The sequence below is a fragment of the Ranitomeya variabilis genome, chromosome 4 (genome assembly GCF_051348905.1).
Source record: "Ranitomeya variabilis isolate aRanVar5 chromosome 4, aRanVar5.hap1, whole genome shotgun sequence".
Classification (NCBI taxonomy): Eukaryota; Metazoa; Chordata; class Amphibia; order Anura; family Dendrobatidae; genus Ranitomeya; species Ranitomeya variabilis.
Genome location: NC_135235.1, coordinates 713,612,748 through 713,636,393, shown reverse-complemented (window position 1 = coordinate 713,636,393; position 23,646 = coordinate 713,612,748). Strand labels below are relative to the sequence as shown.

The following is a 23,646-nucleotide window of genomic DNA, read 5'->3' as shown; positions in this document are numbered from 1 at the left end:
GGAGCTGGGGGGGGTGTAGCCTGGGCAGAGTCCCAAGTGGGCCCCAAAGTTTTGCCAGTATGGGACACCGAAATTCCTGGTGGCAGCCCTGCCTGCCATCTGCACCGTTCTCATTACACAAGTATAAAACATATAATACTGGTGAATAAAACAAGACCGAGCACAAGACCTTCACAGCCGTCTACACATCAGAGGGAAGATCTCAAGACACTTTCTCTCCATCTACCTGATGATCCTGAGGAACATTGGGATCTTCTTGTTTATAGTCCTGTGGAAGAAGAGGATTGGGACATCTCTCTGGTGTTGTCCTCCTACTGGATAGAACTGGAGGAAGCACATACAGGGACTGAATTCATTCTTTACCTACAGATAATTATAGGCCGTATGTATTTAGTCCTGTCTATTACCTGGTGATGTGAGGGGCTGGGGAACCTCCATTATGATGTCCTTGTATACATCTTTGTGTCCTGCTAAATACTCCCACTCCTCCATGGAGAAATAGACGGCGACATCCTGACACCTTATAGGAACCTGACACACACAATGATACCGTTATCCCCAGAAACCTTCACAGTGTTACTGTATAATGTCCCAGCATTCCCAGCAGTGTCACCTGTCCAGTCAGCAGTTCAATCATCTTGTAGGTGAGTTCTAGGATCTTCTGGTCATTGATGTCCTCATGTATCAGGGGGTGAGGTGGAGGTCCAGTGATTGGGCTCAGGGGTCTTCCCAATCCCTCAGACACAGGGTCCTGACAGCGTTCACTAGAGGTCTTCTTCACTACTGTGTAATCCTGGTTATGGAGAGACAAATTAATAAATCTCACTACAGACATTTCCAGAGTCCTCACCTCTCCAGTTCTGCCCATCTGTTATTCCCATAGATAAGAATGATGTAATGTGATGTCATCAGAGTCTCTCACCTCTCCAGTAAGCCGGAGGAGGATCTCTAGGGTGAGGTGTAGTATCCTCTCCGCCATCTTGTCTCTTTCCATATCCATCCTTAATGGGTAAATCAGGAAAATTCTCTTATATAGAAGATCTTCACTGAGAGGATCCGATATTGTAGAGACCTGATTGAGAAGATGAGCTGATGTAACATCATAAGAATCCTGTGTAATAATACAATTACTGGAGATAATAAGGGAAACACATGAGTGATTATTTTACAGTATTTAGTTTTCTTCTTTACATCTACTAATAAAACCTATATACACGGCTCAAAAAAATAAAGGGAACACCACATCCTAGATATCACTGAATGAAATATTTAAGTTGCAAATTTGTATGCGTTACATAGTGGAATGTGTTGAGAACAATAAAACATAAAAATGATCAATGTAAATCAAAATGAATCCCATGGAGGCCTGGATTTGGAATGATACTCAAAATCAAAGTGGAAAGTCAAATTACAGGCTGATCCAACTTCAGTGGAAATGCCTCAAGACAAGGAAATGATGTTCAGTTGTGTGTGAGTGTGTTGCCTCCTTGTGCCTGTATGACCTCCCTACAAGCCTGGGCATACTTCTGATGAGGCGGCGAATGGTCTCCTGAGGGATCTCCTCCCAGACCTGGACTAAAGCATCCGCCAACTCCTGAACAGTCTGTTGTGCAACGTGACGTTGATGGATGGTGTGAGACATGATGTCCCAGATGTGTTCAATCGGATTCAGGTCTGGGGAACGGGCAGGCCAGTCCGTAGCTTCAATGCCTTCATCTTGCAGGAACTGCTGACACACTCCAAACACATGAGGTCTGACATTGTCCTGCATTAGGAGGAACCCAGGGACAACTGTATCAGCATATGGTCTCACAAGGGGTCTGAGGATCTCATCTCGGTACCTAATGACAGTCAGGCTACCTCTGGCGAGCACATAGAGGGCTATGTGGCCCTCCAAAGGAATGCCACCCCACACCATTACTGACCCACTGCCAAACCGGTCATGCTGAAGGATGTTGCAGGCAGCAGATCGCTCTCCACGGCGGCTCTACACTCCGTCACGTCTGTCACATGTGCTCAGTGTGAACCTGCTTTCATCTGTGAAGAGCACAGGGCACCAGTGGCGAATTTGCCAATCCTGGTCTTCTGTGGCAAACGCCAATCTTCCTGCACTGTGTTGGGCTGTGAGCACAACCCATGAGGAAATCACAGCTAGAATAAGATTGTTCCAGTACAGAAAAATTGAACAAAGAAATTCACCGTGTAAAAACTGTACTTAAAAAATTACCTTTAATTACGTCTTAACGCAGTAAGGTGATAACAAGAACCACTACCACCATTTTAAAGATACCAGGAGGTGCCTGTACCCATCACTAAACTGAACTGTTCCTACCTACCAGCGGAGGTTGGCACCCTACACCTGTGCAATGGCACCCCCGATCACTTGCGACTGTCCCTCCTACCCCTATCCAGCCCTGTGGGATGGGGAAAGGAATAGGAGTAGAAATATTGAAATGAGCGTTTGTTTGGACAGTATACCACAATTATAGTGATTGAAGAGATTGCTAAGACCGGCACAATAGCAACATGGATGAACATGCACCGTATCATGCAGCACACTATGAAGGGGTATCGTTTCCTTATGTATCTGAACTCCAAACCCTGCTATTGTGCCGGTCATAGCAATTTCTTCAGCAGCTAAGTAGTTTGTGTGTTTCAGAGCTCTGAGGTTTGGTTTTTTTTTCCCATAACTTCTTGATTTGATGACATGTACCTGTTCTTTAACATGTTATTCCCTTGAGAAAGCGGGGCTTGTCACCCGCGAAACGCGCGTCGGGATCCGCACACCCGACCCAGGACTTCCCCACGCCGACTGCCCGGTAAGCATTATACCCTGAGGGGATAGTTACCGCCATAGTTTTGCGCAGCGACGCATGCGGCTACATATTCAATGCTGCCTGGATGCGGCTTTGGTCTTGCACTGTGCACTTTATGCCATGTTTTGAAACCACAATGTGCTTAGCACCTGGTAGCCGGGCACGTCTGTTTGGGAGTCCTGTGTTCCCTCTCCTGGGGTCTTCTCCTGCTATCTATTGTATATTGTGTGTTATGGTGTCATATACTTATTAAATAAAAACTCTTTATATACTTTTAAAAAAAAACCGGGTTACTCTTTTCTTCTCCTGAATTTCACTGTTCTTTAACATGCAGCTGAGCCTTATCTGGTTTTGAATATTTTTGGGCTTATTGCTTAACCCCTTTCTGCCATCGGACGTACTGTCCCGTCCATGTGACCTGGGACTTAAAGGGACTGTCCTCCATAGTACACGCCTGCGTAAGGCAAGATTGCCTTGTGCAGGCATGTACTACAGAGGGAGATTATGGATCTCAAGGACCCAAAAAAAACGACCATATGCCCAAACAAAGATGTATAAAGGGTTTAAATTTTATTATTTGTAAATATACATCACATTAATACGACACAGGTGACGTTAGGTGCTGCAAGATGTGCATGAACACCACAAGGAGCATACCAAGGGCGCACGGAGCCAGGAAACACAAACCCATCCATATAGAAATAATCAGCAGGGGGTAAAAAGTGCCTCAAATTATAATACATACAAACACCCTGCTGAAACTAAGGTAGTTTCATCTTGCCTATATAAACAGCAACCCAAAGGTCCGGGTATTGGAAAAAGCAGTCAACAAATGCCCATTACCTTTCTAGTAGCAAGAGTGGGTGAGATGTGTCCGGGGTCCGTGCGCCCTCCCCGACGCACGTTTCGGTAGTTCACCTTCCTCTGAGTCTCACCCACTCTTGCTACTAGAAAGGTAATGGGCATTTGTTGACTGCTTTTTCCAATACCCGGACCTTTGGGTTGCTGTTTATATAGGCAAGATGAAACTACCTTAGTTTCAGCAGGGTGTTTGTATGTATTATAATTTGAGGCACTTTTTACCCCCTGCTGATTATTTCTATATGGATGGGTTTGTGTTTCCTGGCTCCGTGCGCCCTTGGTATGCTCCTTGTGGTGTTCATGCACATCTTGCAGCACCTAACGTCACCTGTGTCGTATTAATGTGATGTATATTTACAAATAATAAAATTTAAACCCTTTATACATCTTTGTTTGGGCATATGGTCGTTTTTTTGGGGTCCTTGAGATCCATAATCTCTCTGTGTTATATTAGTTAGCGACTAGTCCCTCTATGTGGTCATTTGTGGCATAGATAGTTTGGATTTTGAACAACCTTATTTTTTGCCATGCTGCTTATTGTTGTGGTTTTGGTCATGTACTACAGAGGACAGAGAATGAACTTCAATCCAATATTGCAGCCAGCATGCAGCCAGCGGGTAAGGAAAGGGTGAATCAAACACCCGAAAACCCCACCCCTATGGCTGAAGATTGTTCCCTCCAAATTCAGGTGACAGAGTCCCTTTAATTCCCATGGACGGGATAGTATGTCATACCCGATCAGCCGCACTCACAGGGGGAGCACGGTTAATCACAGCCGAGTGTCAGCCGATTATCACAGCTGACATCCGGCACTGTGACCGCTCCTGGCACTTTAACCCCCGAAACACTGCGATCAAACATGATCACAGCGTTCCGGTGGCATAGGGAAGCATCGCGCAGGGATGGGGCTCCCTGCGTGCTTCCCTGAGACCCTCGGAACAATGCGATGTGATCGCGCTGTTCCAAGGGTCTCCTTCGTAATCCTCACTGCGGATCCAAGATGGCCGAGGGGGTCCTTCCGGGTCCTGCAGGGAGGTTGGCTTGTGAGCAAAGTGTCAGATCAGCGATCTGATAATATATAGTGATGTCCCCCCGTGGGGCAAAGTAAAAAAAGTTTAAAAAAAAAACCGCCTAACAAAGTGGAAAAACACGCGGTTAAAAAGACAGATATAAATAAACATAGTACTGCTGAAAACGTCATCTTGTCCTGCCAAAAATCGAGCCACCATACAGCGTCATTAGCGAAACAAATAAAAAGCTATAGCCCTCAGAATAAAGTGATGCAAAAATTATTTTATATATAAAATTGTTTTTATTGTATAAAAGCGCCAAAACATAAAAAAAAAAGATATAAATGAGATATCGCTGTAATCGTACTGACCCGAAGAATAAAACTGCTTTATCAATTTTACCAAACGCAGAACGGTAGGCACACCTCCAAAAAAGAAATTCATGAATTGCTGGTTTTTGTTCATGCTGCCTCACAAAAATCAGAATAAAAAGCGATCAAAAAAGTCACGTGCCCGAAAATTGGTACCAATAAAAACATCAACTTGTTCAGAAAAAAACAAGACCTCACGTGACTCTGTTGACCAAAATATGGAAAAATTATAGCTTCCAAAATGTGGTGACGCAAAAACTATTTTTTGCAATAAAAAGCGTCTTTTAGTGTGTGACAGCTGCCAAATATAAAAACCCGCTATAAATAGTAAATCAAACCCCCCTTTATCATCACCTTAGTTAGGGAAAAATAATAAAATAAAAAAAATGTACCGTATTAATTTTCCCATTAGGGTTAGGGCTAAAGTAAGGGTTGGGGCTAAAGTTAGGGTTGGGATTACATTTACGGTTGGGATTAGGGTTAGGGGTGTGTCGGGGTTAGGTGTGCTTAGGATTATGGTTGAGATTAGGGTTAGGGGTGTGTTGGGGTTAAGGGTGTATTGAGGTTAGGGGTGTGGTTAGGGTTGGGATTAGGGTTAGGGGTGTGTTCGGGTTAGGGTTAGAGTTACAATTGGGAGGTTTCCTCTGTTTAGACACATCAGGGGCTCTCCAAAAGCAACATGGCATCCGATCTCAATTCCAGCCAATTCTGCGTTGAAAAAGTAAAACAATGCTCCTTCCCTTCCAAGCTCACTTGTAGGCCCAAACAGGGGTTTATCCCAATATATGGGGTAGCAGCATATTCAGGACAACTTGGACAACAACTATTGGGGTCCAATTTCTCTAGTTACCCTTAGGAAAATAAAAATTTGGGGGCTAAAATTCATTTTTGTGGGAAAAGATTTTTTATTTTCATGGCTCTGCATTATAAACTGTAGTGAAAAACTTGGGGGTTCAAAGTTCTCACAACACATCTAGATAAGTTCCTTTGGGGGTCTAGTTTCCAATATGGGGTCACTTGTGGGGGGTTTCTACTGTTTAGGTACATGAGGGGCTCTGCAAACGCAACGTGACGCCTGCAGACCATGCCATCAAAGTCTGCATTCCAAATGGCACTCCTTCCCTTCCGAGCTCTGCCATGAGCCCAACAGTAGTTTACCCCCACACATGGGGTATCAGCATACTCAGGACAAATTGTACAACTTTTGGGGTCCAATTTCTGCTGTTACCCTTGGTAAAATAAAACAAATTGGATCTGAAGTAAATTTTGTGTGAAAAAGTGAAATGTTCATTTTTTATTTTTTTTTTAAACATTCCAAATATTCCTGTGAAACACCTGAAGGGTTAATAAACTTCTTGAATGTGGTTTTGAGCATCTTGAGGAGTGCAGTTTTTTAGAATGGTGTCATGGATCGCCCCCAGGTGTAGGGCAGTGGGGTACTCGGTACCGGGTCCCTCTGTCTCGGTTCTGGGGATGTCACAGTGGCCCGACCCGGTCCGTGGCCCTGCTAAGGAGCGCCCAATTAAAGGTATAGTTTGTCAAGTGTTTGTGACGCCACCTGTGGTATTCGGTCAGGGTGACCGATGCTGCTAGGGGTCCGCTGGGGTGATGGAATGGCAGCTAGATGTTATACCTTCCCACAGGTGAAGTATGTCCCCAGGGCTTCCCTTGATGAGTAAGGTGGTAATGGTGGGTGTTGTAAGGCACGACGAGGACACAAAGGTTGCAGTCTCTTTACCTTTTACTGAAGACTTCAGCGTCCACAGTCCAGAGTACCGTTCACAGGGCTGGCTGAGTCTGGCCGGTCCGAAGGCACATCCAGAGTTCCCTTTGCAGGTGGAAATCAGTAGCCTTCATACTAGCGCCTGTGTGTTGTAGTACCTCCCTGCTGAGCACCACGGGATAGTCCTCACAACTGTCGTGTATATTTCTGTTTCTCTCTCTCCCCGTCACCCAGATGGTATGGATAGGACGACCCGTATGATGGGGTAGGCCTGGAGCTATTTTATAGGGACCCTAGTGACACCCCTCTCCCACAATTTGCCTCCGTTGTCTTCATTAGGTTAAAGGTTGGGCAGCCAACTTGGAGTTAACTGTCCTGCCATTGTTTGAAGTAATGCGTAGAGCCAATTACTCCCTCGGTGTTCCGGCCACCGGCTACGCGCCTCAGAAGGATGTTGCCGATCTTAAGGCAGGACTCCTCCTGGTATTAACTCCTTGTGCTGTGATCTCGTTTCTCACTTCTCCACAATATACTTCGCTTCTTGTCCTTTGTTAGGATGCTGCCGCAATGAGGTGCAGGCGCAGCTCCGTAATGTTCTATCTCTTGCTATGTCTCTGTCAGGATCCCACCTGACAGGGACCTCTGTCTGCAGCTCAGATGTTCCTCCTTCTCTCCCTGTCTGCCTGACAGGTCTTCTCTGGGTCTCACCCAGGCAGCTTCTCTCTAACTTCCTATCCAACCCCCAGTTTTACCCGAGTGTAAGGAGTGGCCTAATAGATAGAACCCTTTACTCCCCCTGATTGTTGGAGTGTGAAGTGTAGTGTGTGACTGTGATACCTGGTCAGGTGAACTCCTTTAGTACCATCAGACGTAATATCACTCCCCCTGATGGAAGAGCGACATTACTGCAACGACCAGGACTCTGGGGCGCTGCATGTCACACTTGGGTATTTTCTATTATATCGATCCCTCAAAGTGACTTCAAATGTAATATGGTCCCTAAAAAAAAAAAAATGGTGTTGTAAAAATGAGAAATTGCTGGTCAACCCTTATAACTCCCTAACAAAACAAAAAAAAATTTTGGTTCCAAAATTGTGCTGATGTAAAGTAGACATGTGGGAAATGTTACTTATTTTGTGTGTGACATATCTCTGTGATTTAAGGGCATGAAAATTCAAAGTTGGAAAAAAAATTTCCACAGATAATTGAAGCGTTCCAGAGTAATAACCTCATAAATGAACAGTGGTCAGAATTGTAAAAATTGGCCCGGTCATTAACATGCAAACCACCCTTGGGGTTAAGGGGTGAATGCCCTGGGATCGTGCAATATTTATGCAGGCTATGATATTTATATATGACATTGGCCAACTGTTTAGTTCCTACTCAGACAGTATAACTATTTGCCCTATATGAGGAAGCGGAACTATATTGATCATTTATTAGTTAGAGCTCACTTGTATGTTAATTTTGGATAGTAAACTGTTGAGTCTAACATATCATTGCCATCATTGTTAGACTTCACCCCTTCACTGCCCCTCATATGGAAATGATCTTATGGTCTTAGGGTTAGGAGGGACAGCCGTCTGGAGCGGTGGCACCAACAAAATCGTAAATATCATATAGGGTGCCAACCTCCGCTGATAGGCAGGAGATAGATAAGGGTAAGGCCCCTTCAATTCATTTTTGCCCCTCACCAAGTCTATATTATCTTTTACAACTCCCTTTATCTTGGGTACGTGAAAATCTAAATATATTTTCACTCACGTGGTTTACTACCCCACATTCAAATTTGGGCAGTAATAATAAAAAAGTAAGATCAATCCCCCCCACTATAATTGTGGTATACTGTCCAAACAAACTCATTTCATTATCTCTCCTATTTCTTTCCCCATCCCACAGGGCTGGATAGGGGTAGGAGGGACAGTCGATGGGGAGCGGGGGTGCCATTGTGCAACTGTAGGATGCCAACCTCCGCTGGTAGGTAGGAACAGTTCAGTTTAGTGGGCACAGGCGCCTCCTGTTATCTTTTAAATGGTGGTAGTAGTCCTTAATATCACCTTACTGCGTTAAGACGTAATTAAATGGTACCGTAATTTTTTTTTAACTACAGTTTTTACACAGTGAATTTTTTTCTGTGAGCACAACCCCCATCTTTGGACATTGGTCACTCAGATCATCTTCATGGAGTCGGTTTATAGCCGTTTGTGCAGACACATGCACATTTGTGGCCTGCTGGAGGTCATTTTGCAGGGCTCCTCCTGTTCCTCCTTGCACAAAGGCTGAGCCCCTTCCACATCTCCTGGTGTACTGGCCTGTCTCCTGCTAGCGCCTCCAGCCTCTGGACACTACGCTGAGACACAGCAAAACTTCTTGCCACAGCTCACATTGATGTGCAATCCTGGATGAGCTGCACTACCTGAGCCACTTATGTGGGTTGTAGAGTTCGTCTCTTGCTACCATGAGTGTGTAAGCACAACCAACATTCAAAAGTGACCAAAACATCAGCCAGATAGCATTGGTACAGAGATGTGGTCTGTGGTCCCCACCTGCAGAACCACTCCTTTATTGTGTCTTGATAATTGCAAATAATGTCCAGCTGTTGTCTATTCTATTTGCACAACAGCATGTGAAATTGGTTGTCAAACAGTGTTGCTTCCCAAGTGGACAGTTTGATTTCACAGAAGTTTGATTTACTTGTAGTTATAGTCTGTTGTTTAAGTGTTCCCTTTATTTTTTTGAGCAGTGTATTTTAGGCCGCAGACAACAAGCAGTTTCTTCCTCGGAGTCGGTAGCTGAATACGTTGCTTATAGACTCCTCTTCCATAACGCTAATTCTCGTCTCATTTACCAAAACTGGAATCGGCATTAGCAATACTGCAGGAGATATTCATTACGTGACAGGAGAAATAACTACTTCTTGATGAGAATGACATCATCTTCTACTACGGCTCTAGAAATATATTTGTCCAGAGTCCGTCACTGACCCCATCACCACCGGCCGTCTATATGAATGATTCCCGATTCCCCGCACTGTAATCTTCTAGCACATTAGATCTCATGTCTGAGTCACACACAGAAGTTTGAGGCTTTTATAAAAAGTGTCATGCTGCTGCAGTGCAGTATAACGCAACCTCCACCAGAGGGAGCTTGAGAGGGAAGTGAGACTGCGTACACAGAGAAGCACTGCAGAGCAGCAGCATAGGCACCACCAAGTGCCGAGAGAGTGGTCCAACAAGCCGAGTCAAAAAACAACAATAGGCAGAAGTACTAAAGAGATCAGCAATACACGTGGTCAGGAACAAGCCAGGAGTTTCAGCAACGGTCAGAAGCGGATAAGACAGGAGGCAGAAGAGAGTCTGAATACAAGCTAAGTCAGAAACCAGAGTATCAAAACCGAAACGCTGGAAAAAGGGCAGACAGAGGGAGTCAACAGACACGGGGCAAGTCAGGGATCACAGCAGGACAAACCAAGAGCTACCAGAGTCAGGTTCACACGCCGAAGGCAGAACTATAGCTGACACCGCCAGCAGGATGCATGGGAGCTAAATAGCAAACCTGAACCCAGAATGAGGCAGAGCAAAGTTAACTTGACATGATCCCCCCAGAAAAAGGGCAGACAGGATTAAACCCTGGCACGGATCATGACAAAAAGCTTTTTTGTTTGCACAAACACAGCGGACAGAAATTATCTGATCCCAAAGTCTCCATGTACAGTGTTTTATGGGATTTATTTCTGGCCTTAGGCTTTCCTATATTACAGGGGAAAAAAAACCCAGATACTAAAAATTATTTTTTTTGACACGCTAAACATTTGTTTTACTCTTTTGGGCCCCAGAACATAGATTTACACTGCAGGGATTGCACAGGGGCGGCTACAACGAAGCCCTGGTAGTTTAACCACTTGCTGCTGCCAAAATCAAACATGGCATCTAAGATGTGACGGAGTTTGGCTGAATGCCCTCTGACCCAAAGTACTCGATAGTATGGGGCGGCCTAGTTACTACGATACTTACATGCCTAATAATGGTGTCTGGGCCTGAAATGTATGACGGTCTATTAGGCCGGGCCAGAGGCAGCGTCCAATAGGACAACCCCTTCTTGATTAATATGTTTGGCCCCGATTATAATAATAAACCCTATACTCAACTCCCGTGCTGGAACCGTTTGCATTATTTAAATGTACCTGTAAATTTTAAATGTACATTTCATCAATGATGTGTTCTCGCATGTTTTGGGGAAATTCGTTATCGTGTACCTAGATGACATTCTCATATATTCTTGCGACCGTGAGGCTCATTTAGATCATGTCAGGCAGGTTTTACAGCTTCTCAGAGAGAATAAGCTGTATGCTAAACTTGAGAAATGTGTATTTTCTGTTCAAGAGTTGCCTTTCTTAGGTTATATTGTGTCTGCTTCTGGTTTTAAAATGGACGCCGCTAAGGTACAGGCGGTGCTGCATTGGGAACGTCCTGATAACCTGAAAGCACTTCAGCGGTTCCTTGGGTTTTCTAACTACTATAGGAAATCTATCAAGGATTTTTCCATAAATGCTAAACCGCTAACTGACATGACTAAAAAGGGTACCAATTTCTCTGTTTGGCCTGAGGCTGCTGTGCGCGCATTTGAATTTCTTAAGAACAGTTTTGTTTCAGCCCCCATTCTTGTGCAGCCAGACGTATCTAAACCATTTGTTGTGGAAGTCGATGCGTCTGAGGTTGGTGTGGGGGCGGTACTATCTCAAGGCTCATCTTTGAGTGGTTTACGTCCGTGCGCCTATTTCTCCAAGAAACTGTCATCCGCCGAACGCAACTACGATATCGGCAACAGGGAGTTGTTGGCAATTAAGTTGGCCTTTGAGGAATGGCGACACTTCTTGGAGGGGTCGGTCCATCAGGTAACTTATTACCGATCATAAGAATCTGCTGTATTTGGAGTCAGCCAAGCGTTTGTCCCCCAGACAGGCTCGCTGGGCATTGTTTTTCACGCGGTTCAATTTTGTGGTCACTTACAGACCGGGGTCTAAAAACACTAAGGCAGATGCTCTGTCCAGGTGTTTTCCAGGGGGAGAACCTCGGGAGGATCCAGTACCCATCCTCCAAAAGGGTGTTGTGGTTTCGGCTCTCACTACCGAGGTTGAGGCTGAGATTGCCGAGGCTCAGGAGGAGGTACCATCTGAGCTTCCCGTCAACAAATCTTTTGTTCCGCTTCATCTCTGCCTAAAGGTTTTGGCGGAGCATCATGATGCCGTCCTGGCTGGTCACCCAGGGGTTAGAGGTACCTTGGAGTTGGTGTCACGTCGGTTTTCGTGGCCCAAGATCCGACAGGACGTGGTCTCATACGTGTCAGCTTGTACCACTTGCGCTAGGGCTAAGACGCCCCGCTCCCGTCCTGTTGGCATACTACTTCCTCTTGAGGTACCTAGTAAGCCATGGACGGAAATCTCCATGGATTTCATCACTGATTTGCCCTCATCAGTTGGAAACACGGTCATCTTGGTGATTGTTGATCGTTTTTCTAAAATGTCGCACTTTGTGTCTGTGCCTGCGTTGCCTAACGCTAAGACTCTGGCTCAGGTATTTGTGCAGGAGGTGGTCAGACTTCATGGGGTTCCATCTGACATAGTGTCTGATAGGGGGTCTCAGTTTGTGGCAAAATTTTGGAGAGCATTTTGCTCACGGCTGGGGATCAAGTTGTCTCATTCTTCGGCGTTTCATCCTCAGTCAAATGGTCAGACTGAGCGTATGAACCAAAATTTGGAACAGTACTTACGCTGCTTTGTCTCTGATAACCAGGAGGAGTGGTCTACCTTTCTTCCTTTGGCTGAGTTTGCCATCAATAATCACCGCCAGGAGTCGTCTGGGGAGTCTCCGTTTTTGTGTGTGTACGGGCTACATCCTCAATTTTGTACCTTGAGTCAGAGGGGCTCTTCCGGCGTTCCGGAGGAGGACCAGTTAGGAACACAATTGTCATCAGTCTGGAGGAGAGTTAAACAGCGCCTGTTGAGTGTGGGTGCTAGGTACAAACGTGTGGCTGACAGTAGGCGTGTGCCAGGTCCGGACCTGAGTGTGGATGACTGGGTGTGGTTATCCACAAAAAAACATAAGACTCAAAATACCATCCCTTAAATTGGGTCCACGGTTTATTGGTCCATTTAGGGTCACCGCCGTCATTAACCCAGTTGCGTACCGATTGGAGCTCCCTACGGTGTATAAGATACACAACGTGTTCCACAGGTCTCTTCTAAAGAAGGTGGTGGGTTCTGTGGACGTGGCGCCTATGCCACCTCCAGTCTTGGTGGATGGTAATTTGGAGTTTGAAGTCTCCAAGGTGGTTGACTCTCGTGTAGTGCGTCACACTTTACAGTACTTGGTACACTGGCGTGGTTATGGGCCTGAGGAGAGGTCCTGGGTACCAGCCTCGGACGTTCATGCTGACCGGCTGGTCAGGGTGTTTCACCGCCGTCATTCGGACAAGCCGGGTCCTATAAGCCGTGAGGGCCCTGGGGTCCCTCGTAGAAGGCGGGGTACTGTCATGTCGGACGCTGTTCAGACCAGGTCGTCCGACAGACAGCGGTAATTCCACTTATGACCACTACTTACTCATTGGCGTCTGCTAGATTTTCTCTAGCTGTTCCGGGGTTAATTTACCTGATCCTCGGATTGGAAGTTGGGCCATTTCCATGGCCTTTAAATAGTTCTCCTGATCATTGGGCGTCGCCGATTATAGCTTCTGTCTTGCGTTGTTATCTCGGTCTGGAGTGGAGAGCTGGTGGTTGGAGATTCGTTGCTGGTGGTGTATTTTCCTTTGTCTTATTTACTCCTTCCTATATTTGTGTTTATTTTGCCCTGCACATTTATAGTGTAATCCTGAGTGTCTGCGGCGTGGTGTATATTTTCCTTTATCCTTGTCTGTGCTAACTGTGGGTATTTAAGTATTACCTCTTCACTGGGTGGTGGGTGGAGGTTTCAGCCTAGGGCTGAGCTCAGGAGTTAGGGTGAGGTTCGAGGCCTGAACATGCACACCATCAGTGTAAACTTCAGGTAGAGGGTCAGTCAGGATTTCCCTAGTTTTAGGGAAATTGCAGGAGCCCGGGTTATTAGCTCTCACTCACCTAGCCTCTCCCTGACAGCACCTACCTCAACCCACAGAGCCGCACTCCACATAGAGAATAATGGAGCCCCCAGCACCGACCTCCACCTGCAGAGCCACACTCCACATAGAGAATAATGGAGCCCCCAGCACCGACCTCCACCTGCAGAGCCACACTCCACATAGAGAATAATGGAGCCCCCAGCACCGACCTCCACCCGCAGAGCCGCACTCCACATAGAGAATAATGGAGCCTCCAGCACCGACCTCCACCCCCGACCTCCACCCGCAGAGCCGCACTCCACATAGAGAATAATGGAGCCTCCAGCACCGACCTCCACCCGCAGAGCCGCACTCCACATAGAGAATAATGGAGCCTCCAGCACCGACCTCCAGCCGCAGAGCCGCACTCCACATAGAGAATAATGGAGCCTCCAGCACCGACCTCCACCCGCAGAGCCGCACTCCACATAGAGAATAATGGAGCCTCCAGCACCGACCTCCACCCACACTCCACATAGAGATTAATGGAGCCTCCAGCACCGCACTCCACATAGAGAATAATGAAGCCTCCAGCACCGACCTCCACCCGCAGAGCCGCACTCCACATAGAGATTAATGGAGCCTCCAGCACCGCACTCCACATAGAGAATAATGGAGCCTCCAGCACCGACCTCCACCCCCGACCTCCACCCGCAGAGCCGCACTCCACATAGAGAATAATGGAGCCTCCAGCACCGACCTCCACCCGCAGAGCCGCACTCCACATAGAGAATAATGGAGCCTCCAGCACCGACCTCCACCCGCAGAGCCGCACTCCACATAGAGAATAATGGAGCCTGCAGCACCGACCTCCACCCGCAGAGCCGCACTCCACATAGAGAATAATGGAGCCTGCAGCACCTACCTCCACCCGCAGAGCCGCACTCCACCTATATGGCTGCTCTGTGCACACAGGACCTGTGATGAGGTCACAGGAGGGGAGGAGTCAGGGGTCACATGATCAGGGGCCTCAGTGTATGTAGGACTCTGCTGTGCTGGATGAGGGGAAGTTTGTGTTTGGGTCAGGAGGGGTTTACAGTGTGGATGTAGCAGAGCCGTGTCTGTACAAGGTGTACGGAGCGGAGCCGTGTGTGTACGGAGTGGAGCCGTGTGTGTACGGATGTACGAGGTGTACAGAAGTCATTGAGCTGTAGGTTGGATTGCTGCTAAAGGGGAAAAAAAATCTCTTTAATTCTTCTTTGTTAGCGAGTGTGAACGAGCTGAGTGTGACCGGAGTGTAAGTGCGAACTGAAGTAAATGTGTGTCTTGTGATTTAGTGACTTTGGATTCAGGGAGTTTACAAGGGAGGAATTACTGAATTGCTTTTTGCATTTTATTAATATTCTAAATTTCTTTTTAACGTTTCTGTCTGGTGGAATCCCCATTAGGAAATGTGCTCCACTATTGTTAATGCCATCCAGTGCACATCTGGCCACATGTAAGCAGTCCTTGATCAGCCGGGCGAGGGTGCATACTGCTGTGCGAGATGTGAGCACGTTGAGCATTTGGAAGCCCGGATTCTGAATCTAAATGTGCAGCTGGCAACACTGAGATCCATAGACATTATGGAGAGGAGTCTGCTGCTCACTGAGTTCAATGGGACAGATGAGGGGGGATGGTAGGATGGAGCTGCAGGACAGTGGAGCGGCAAGCTGGGTGACAGAAGGCCGGGTAGAGGAAAGAGTGCCAGGGAGGCTAGTCCTGATCTGTACACCCCAATACGTTTGCTAAGTTGGCAGATGAGGGGGGTCCCCCTACAGGGGTAGCACTACTGCAGCCAGGCATGTCCTCTGAAAGCCGGAGGAGTGTCTGCTCCAGTATGGAGGGAAATAGGAGAGCAGGGCAGGCCAGACAGGTGCTGGTAGTGGGGGACTCAATTATTAGAGGAGCAGATAGGGCAATCTGTCACAAAGACAGGAATCGTCGAACGGTGTACTGCCTACCTGGCGCTCGAGTCTTAACACATCGCTAATCGGGTGGACCGATTACTGGGATGGGCTGGTGAGGACCCAGTGGTCATGGTGCACATTGGCACAAATGACAAAGTTAGAGGTAGGTGGAAGGTCCTTAAAGCAAGGACCTCCAAGGTGGTATTCTCAGAAATACTGACTGTACCACGTGCCACGCCAGAGGCAAAGGGAAATTAAGGAGATAAATAAGTGACTCAGGAATTAGTGTAGGAAGGAGGGGTTTGGGTTCCTGGAGAACTGGGCCAACTTCTTAGTTAGCTACAGGTTCTATGCTAGGGATGGGCTCAGTAGCGTAGCTACCAGGGGGGCAGAGGGGACCATCGCCCCGGGCTCGGTGCTCAGAGGGGGCCCACCTGGAGCTACGCTACTGTAACTGCATGCGCCAATACAATTACATTCTGCGGCAGAGCAGGCAGAATCTTTCTCCCTGCTCTGCCACTATGGGGCCCCTGAGCAGGCAGTGAGGGGCCCGTTGCCAGCAGTGGGCCTCCCACCCATCACCGCTAGGTCAGCTGTTTTGGCATTTAGCCAATACAGTTGACCGCATTGATGAGGGAAGGAGCGCTACGCTCCTTCTGCCATCATCTCCCTGTCAGCATCTGACATTGCCAACCTTGACAGCGGGCGCGATGACGTCACTACCCGGCGCCCACTGTCAGATGAGCGGGAGCTCGGAGCACCGCAGGAACAAGGAGGAAGAGGTTAGTATTTACAGTTTTTTTTATTGGGGCTGCCTTATTTTACAGGGTCTGCCTATGGGGGTGATCTTTATGCTACTGGGTCTGCCCATGGGGGTGCTGCCTTATACTACAGGGTCTGCCTATGGGAGTCTGCCTTATACTACAGGGTCTGCCTATGGGGTGCTGCTTTATACTACAGGGTCTGCCTATGTAGGTGCTGCTTTATACAACAGGGTCTGCCTATGGGGTGCTGCCTTATACTACAGGGTCTGCCTATGGGATGCTGCCTTATACTACAGGGTCTGCCTATGGGGTGCTGCCTTATAGTACAGGGTCTGCCTATGGGGTGCTGCCTTATACTACAGGGTCTGCCTATGGGGGTTGATGGGGAAATCAGGGATCATCTTAATACATTCGTATAATTCATACACATATTCATATATTTCTCTAACAGAATATGTCTGAACATGTCCAAGCTTTGCTAAGTTATTCTGCTGACTATTGATTACCAATTAGAATTGCTGACGAAGGTGAGGTTAATCAGATGAGACTTAGGACCTCTCTCACCACATATCTGTCCACAGTTCTCTCCTTATAAGGAATAAACTGATGAATTAAGAATGATCTCATATGTAATAAACAGCTGATTTGCGCACGAACATAATGTATACGCCTACTCAAAAGTGTATATAACTGAATGTCCAGAAGTATTAAATTTTTGGCATCTGAACAGATTACGACTGTCTCTGTCCATCAATGCTTAAGCATCCTCACATTTGGCAGCCATCCAATATCCCTGAGGGTCTGACTTGCAGACCAACCTAACATTTTGGCGTCCCTTTGGGTGGGCTGGCCAAGACGGAAGACCGCCAATATCTGAAGCCCGGCAAGCCGCAGACCTGAGAGCAAGGCCACACAGACAATCCCGGGAAGGTTAGAACCATTAGTTTCTTACAAACTCTCTCTGTGTCTCCACCTGTCTCTTAATCTGCAGCCGAGCTCTAGGTATGTTATAGTCAGGTCTTTCTATAAAGGCCAGCCCATATTGTTTGGCAAAGAACCATAGAATATCCTAAGTGATACTCGAAAGGCAAATTTGATTGGTCAATTTTATGTGCTGCTATCCTTGTTATATGTCCTGTTATATGTCTAGCATATGACTGAAGAGTGAGTGAGTGTGTGATTCACCCTTGAGGAGACGTCCTCTTGGGGAGTGATAGAGATACGGTGTAAAAAGCAGGTTGAATCGGGATAGGGCCTCTGCAGTTCCCTCCGTTGACCCTTCAGGGCATCCTGGGTCAGAGGTCAAGTCCGTCTGTGTCTATCTGTCCTTGTACACACAAGCTGCCCCTCTCCAGATGGTGCTAGTAGATCGGGAGATAATTTTGATCACATTAATCTGCCTGCTGTTAGCTAGTTTTGTTCTCTGGTTAATATATAGGGTTTCTGTGTATGCCATATTAAGTCTGAAGGAGGTGCCCTTGATTATACCAGGAGGCCTGAGTGGGATTAGTGAGTGACGCTGCGGCGGTCACAAGGGGCCAAATCACTAATCATTATCCCCATAGTCGGCACACCTATTGGCTGAGTATTTAGCATAGGTTACGAAAGCAAGCGGAAAGGGGACTTAGAAGTTAGCACGCCAGCACTGTGAAGTAAGTGTAGGTTAGCAAGTTGCTACGAGTTAGAGGCAGTGAGAAGTGGGCACAATAGAGGCTACACGTTAAGAGAACACTGAAATATCAGTGTCAGTCAGGAAAACCAGAGAACACACAGAAGAAGAAAGAGAGCAGGCAGCAATGGGGAACATAGATTGCAAAGAGCACAGGGAGGGGTGCAGCGCCCATGAGATAGTAAAGAAAAGGAAAGGTAAAGTTGCTGTGAAGGACTCTAGAAAGTTGTTGAAAAGTTTGGGGATGAAAAATGACCAGCTAGATCCTTTCCTTTGGAACTCAGCTCTAACAGGGAGTATGGGATGGATCACAGATAATAAGTTGTTAATACAGGCAAGGGCTTGGGCAGATGTAGCAAAGGAGTTAAAGAGAGAAGGAGGTTGGGTTAAGGTAGAAACACCGCAAGGGATTAGATTCAGACAGAAAACAAAAATGCCTCCGCCATATCAACCCCATCTCACGGCTCCTGCTCCACCAAGTCCGGATGGATGGGTGTGTGTGTGTGGACAGCAAAACCCCGACTGGCGTGAACAATGTTCTGCCTGCGGGAGACCCTACGGGGCAACAGGACTTTATCCTGTCATCCACACTCACACTACGACACAAGACAATGGGCACAATGTGACAAAATCAGAAGACAGTCTAGGCGCACCCAACACACTAGATGACGGAGACTATCAACCAAATCTCCACACTATGGACGCAATCGGCGCTGCAGTGGCAACATCAACATTTACCCCCAGACGCTCGACTGCACCCATGACTACAACAACTGTCTCCCACTACAAACCATGGAGCCCAAAAGATCACATGACACTGGTCAATGAAAGCCCCTGACCCATATGACTTACCCATGGCCTTCTACAGATGGATGGTAGGACTGAATAATACCTACACATATACATGAGCAGACTTAGAGTCCGTCCTAAGAGGGAAAAATGGGGACACACAAATGGAGTCAGTTCTGGAGGCAATAAAAAGGGCAGGGAGATCATATAGTTTAGAACGGGAGTTGGGCGCACAGTATGTCAGAACTGTAGAGTCAGGGTTACACTTCCTACAAGGTCTACATGCATGGTGCTAGAAAAAGGTGGGAGAATCCACAATCTCCCTACTGGACATAGTACAAGGTCCTAATGACACCGTAGAACAGTTCTGGGGAAATATGAAACTGAGACACGCAGATTTGGGTTATGAAAACATGGGAGAAGCAGGTAGGAAGCTTTTCCATGGGGCATTCATAGCAGGGCTTAAACAACAGCTCAGGCAGAAGGTCCAGGCAGCTAAGCCCGACTGGAGAATATGCCAGATAGAAGAATTGGTACGGGAGGCAAAAGGGGTGGAATTAGATCAAAAGACAAAGCCAGTACAGATACATTATGCTTCCAATGACGTTAAGGGGCACAGGACAACTTCTACCAGAAGGGACCGGCGGCAGATGGAGTGCTATAACTGTGGGAAAAGGGGGCACATCAGCCGTCAGTGCAGGGCACCCAGAAAAGAGACTCAGCCCAAGACGGATGCCTCAACCCAAAACCCACAATAGGAAACAGGCAACCCCGTAGCCATCTACCCCCTTAGGGCACGCACACACCCAAGCCCACAAGGGGTAGTCCCAGTACATCTCCCAGATGGTAGAAAAATCCCATTCCTGGTGGATACGGGGGCAGCCAAAACAGTAATCCGCCAGGAACATGTCAAATCATCAGACATATCAGACGATACCCTCTACACTCAAGGCTTTGAGGGATTGATCCAAGAATGCAAACTGACTAAACCACTGCCCCTCAGTTTAGTTGACCACACCTGCCTTGCACGGCTACTGATCAGTGACAAGTCACCTGTTAATTTGCTAGGTTCTGACTTCTTATAGGCAATACAAGCACATGTCATGTACAAACCTGACGGTACTGTTAAGCTGACAGCTGGAATTCCGGAATCCGCACTGTGCAAAGTGCTGGTGTGCCTGCACATCTCAGACTCCCTCTTCCCACCTGTAGAACATGAGTCACTAGCACAGGTCCCAGAGGTGCTATGGGCAAAGTCCAAGACTGATATCGGACAAATGCCAGTTCCTCCTGTAATGATTAAATTGAAGCCAGGAGCAAAGCTACCTCAAGTTAGACAGTACCCTTTAAGTGCTGCTCAGGAAGAAGCAATAGGAAAGAATATCACAGATCTAATTGCTTCTGGGGCCATAAAACCTACAAAGTCTGTAGCAAACACTCCCTTATTTCCAGTAAAGAAGAAGGGTAGGAAAGGGGAGCCGGTCACCTACAGAATGGTCCATGACCTTAGGGTAGGGCTATAAATGCAGTCACTGAGTTACTCACTCCAGTGGTACCAAACCCACATACCATCATGTCACAAATCCCGATAACTGCAGCTTGTTTCACCTGCATTGACCTTGCAAATGCTTACTTCTCTGTGTATTTACATCAGGACTGTTAATATCTTTTTGCTTTCACTTTCAGGGGCCAGCAGTATACGTGGATGGTGCTACCGCAGGGGGCTCACAACTCTCCAACCTTGTATACGGCTGCGTTGCAACTTGTTTTGCAGGCTTGGATCATTCCACATGCTGAGGTAGTCCTACTCCAGTATGTGGATGACCTGCTCCTTTGTGCCCCAAACAGATGTATGCTGTGAAGCTACAATCTCACTGCTCCTGCATCTTGCTTCCAAAGGGTGTAAAGCTTTGAGAGAAAAGTTACAGTTTTGTCAAATAAAGGTTGTGTTTCTGGGACATTGCATATCACAGGGAGCACGCCACCTGACTGAGGACAGGAAAAAGGCAATCCAACTGCTAACGCCTCCCACAGGTTTCCAACCTCTACGCACTTTCTTGGGGTTTGCATCATATTGTAGGCCTCGGATTCGCTCTGCATCCATTCTCATGCAGCCACTCTATGAGTAATGAACTCAAACTCACAAGAAAAAAATGGGTCCCGTATAGTAGAGAGTAATGCCTAATTGGCTTAATATTTATGCCCATAAAGTACCGTATATACTCGAGTATAAGCCGAGATTTTCAGCCCAAATTTTTGGGCTGAAAGTGCCCCCTCGGCTTATACTCGAGTCATGATCGGTGGTTGGGTCGGCGGGTGAGCACCGTCATATACTCACCTGCTTCCGGGGCTCCTGTCGCCCCCCCTACACGTCCCACGGTCTCCGGGTGCCGCAGCCTCTCCCCCTGAGCGGTCACGTGGGACCGCTCATTAGAGAAATGAATAGGCTGCTCCACCTCCCATAGGGGTGGAGCCGCCTATTCATTTCTCTAATGAAGCGGTGCCGGTGACCGCTGACAGAGGAAGAGCTGCGGCACCGAAGACAGGCAGGGGGAAGGAGCGGGACGCCGGGAGCAGGTAAGTATTACATATTTACCTTCCCTCGTTCCACACGCCGGGCGCTGTCTCCATCTTCCCGGCGTCTCTCTCTCCGCTCTGACTGTGCAGGTCAGAGGGCGCGATGACGCATATAGTGTGCGCGGCGCCCTCTGCCTGATCAGTCAGTGCGGAGAGACGCCGGGAAGATGGCGCCGAGGAGCTGCAAGCAAGACAGGTGAGTATGTGTTTTATTATTTTTATTGCAGCAGCAGCAGCACAGCTATGGGGCAATAATGGACGGTGCAGAGCACTGTATGGCACAGCTATGGGGCAATAATGGACGGTGCAGAGCACTGTATGGCACAGCTATGGGGCAATAATGGTGCAGAGCACTGTATGGCACAGCTATGGGGCAATAATGGTGCAGAGCACTATATGGCACAGCTATGGGGCAATAATGGTGCAGAGTACTATATGGCACAGCTATGGGGCAATAATGGTGCAGAGCACTATATGGCACAGCTATGGGACAATAATGGTGCAGAGCACTATATGGCACAGCTATGGGGCAATAATGAATGGTGCAGAGCACTGTATGGCACAGCTATGGGGCAATAATGAATGGTGCAGAGCACTATATGGCACAGCTATGGGGCAATAATGGTGCAGAGCACTGTATGGCACAGCTATGGGACAATAATGGTGCAGAGCACTATATGGCACAGCTATGGGACAATAATGGTGCAGAGCACTATATGGCACAGCTATGGGGCAATAATGGTACAGAGCACTATATGGCACAGCTATGGGGCAATAATGGTGCAGAGCACTATATGGCACAGCTATGGGGCAATAATGGTGCAGAGCACTATATGGCACAGCTATGGGGCAATAATGGTGCAGAGCACTATATGGCACAGCTATGGGGCAATTATGAACGGTGCAGAGCACTATATGGCACAGCTATGGGGCAATAATGGTGCAGAGCACTATATGGCACAGCTATGGGGCAATAATGAACGGTGTAGAGCACTATATGGCACAGCTATGGGGCCATAATGAACGGTATGGAGCATCTATTTTTATTTTTGAAATTCACCGGTAGCTGCTGCATTTTCCACCCTAGGCTTATACTCGAGTCAATAAGTTTTCCCAGTTTTTTGTGGCAAAATTAGGGGGGTCGGCTTATACTCGGGTCGGCTTATACTCGAGTATATACGGTAGCTGGATAGTAAATGTATACTCCCAATGCCCATTTAAACATAGAAAAAATGGAGTTCCATACATAGAATTTTAAAACTTGTATAAATTTATTAAAGATACTATTCGATACATTAGAATAACAAGAAAATCCAAAAAAAGATGAAAAAAAACCCTAGTCTAGAAGCAATTAAGACCCCGGCACAATAAGTGTATTTGAGTGTGCCTAAATCATGGTACTAATACACCACACCATCAGTAATGCTAATTATATAGCGCTCAATTGACCTGTTATCAATAGAAGTCAGAGCATCAGATGCCTGTAAGGCAGTGCACACCCCAAAGAGTGTCAGTGACAAAAAAGCTCATATGGGGGAGAGCGGTAAATAGTGACAATGTTAGCAGTAACGTTTCTTACCCATGATGGAAAACAGTCAGGTGCCGGTATACCCCCCTGACGCGCGTTTCGCGTAGGCTTTATCCAAGGAGAGGGAATGTGTTGAGCTAACCACATGTTGGCGTCTTTATAGGGGCATTCATTATGCAGCCCGTCTGTTGTGCGCGTGCACGCCGCCGCCACAGGAAACAGTGTCCCTGCTCACCGGCATTCATCAAGAGCGCACGTCAAGGTGAAAACCCCATGTGACGTCAGACAGACATGCGCACTTGAGTAAATGAAGCCGGAGAACCAGGACTCCTCCAGTGGATGCAGGGCGCACGCGCTAGACATAAGCTGCCATACTAAATGCTGACAACGGAGAGGGAATGCGCGCATGAAGTCCACTCATATGTGAGTATGATAAGTGTGGTGACTTTGAAGAAAAATGAAAATATAATAAACAAAAATATATTGATGGGCAGTGCCAAAATAAGGGGCAGCCCCAA

At 47.2% G+C, this 23,646-nt stretch overlaps 1 protein-coding gene across 1 annotated transcript in view; it reads right to left on the bottom strand.

Moving 5' to 3' along the window:
* The window catches only part of LOC143768232 (uncharacterized), a 28,587-nt gene extending 8,327 nt beyond the window's left edge, over positions 1-20,260 (bottom strand). The window contains exons 1-6 of the mRNA XM_077256925.1: positions 20,137-20,260; positions 13,429-13,567; positions 923-1,072; positions 614-793; positions 408-531; positions 227-324 (exon numbers count right to left, since the gene is read on the bottom strand). Of these exons, the coding sequence (XP_077113040.1) occupies positions 227-324; positions 408-531; positions 614-793; positions 923-1,000 (480 nt within the window). The 5' untranslated portion in view covers positions 1,001-1,072; positions 13,429-13,567; positions 20,137-20,260. The remainder of the gene's footprint in view (positions 1-226; positions 325-407; positions 532-613; positions 794-922; positions 1,073-13,428; positions 13,568-20,136) is intronic.
* Positions 20,261-23,646: the final 3,386 nt, after the last annotated feature.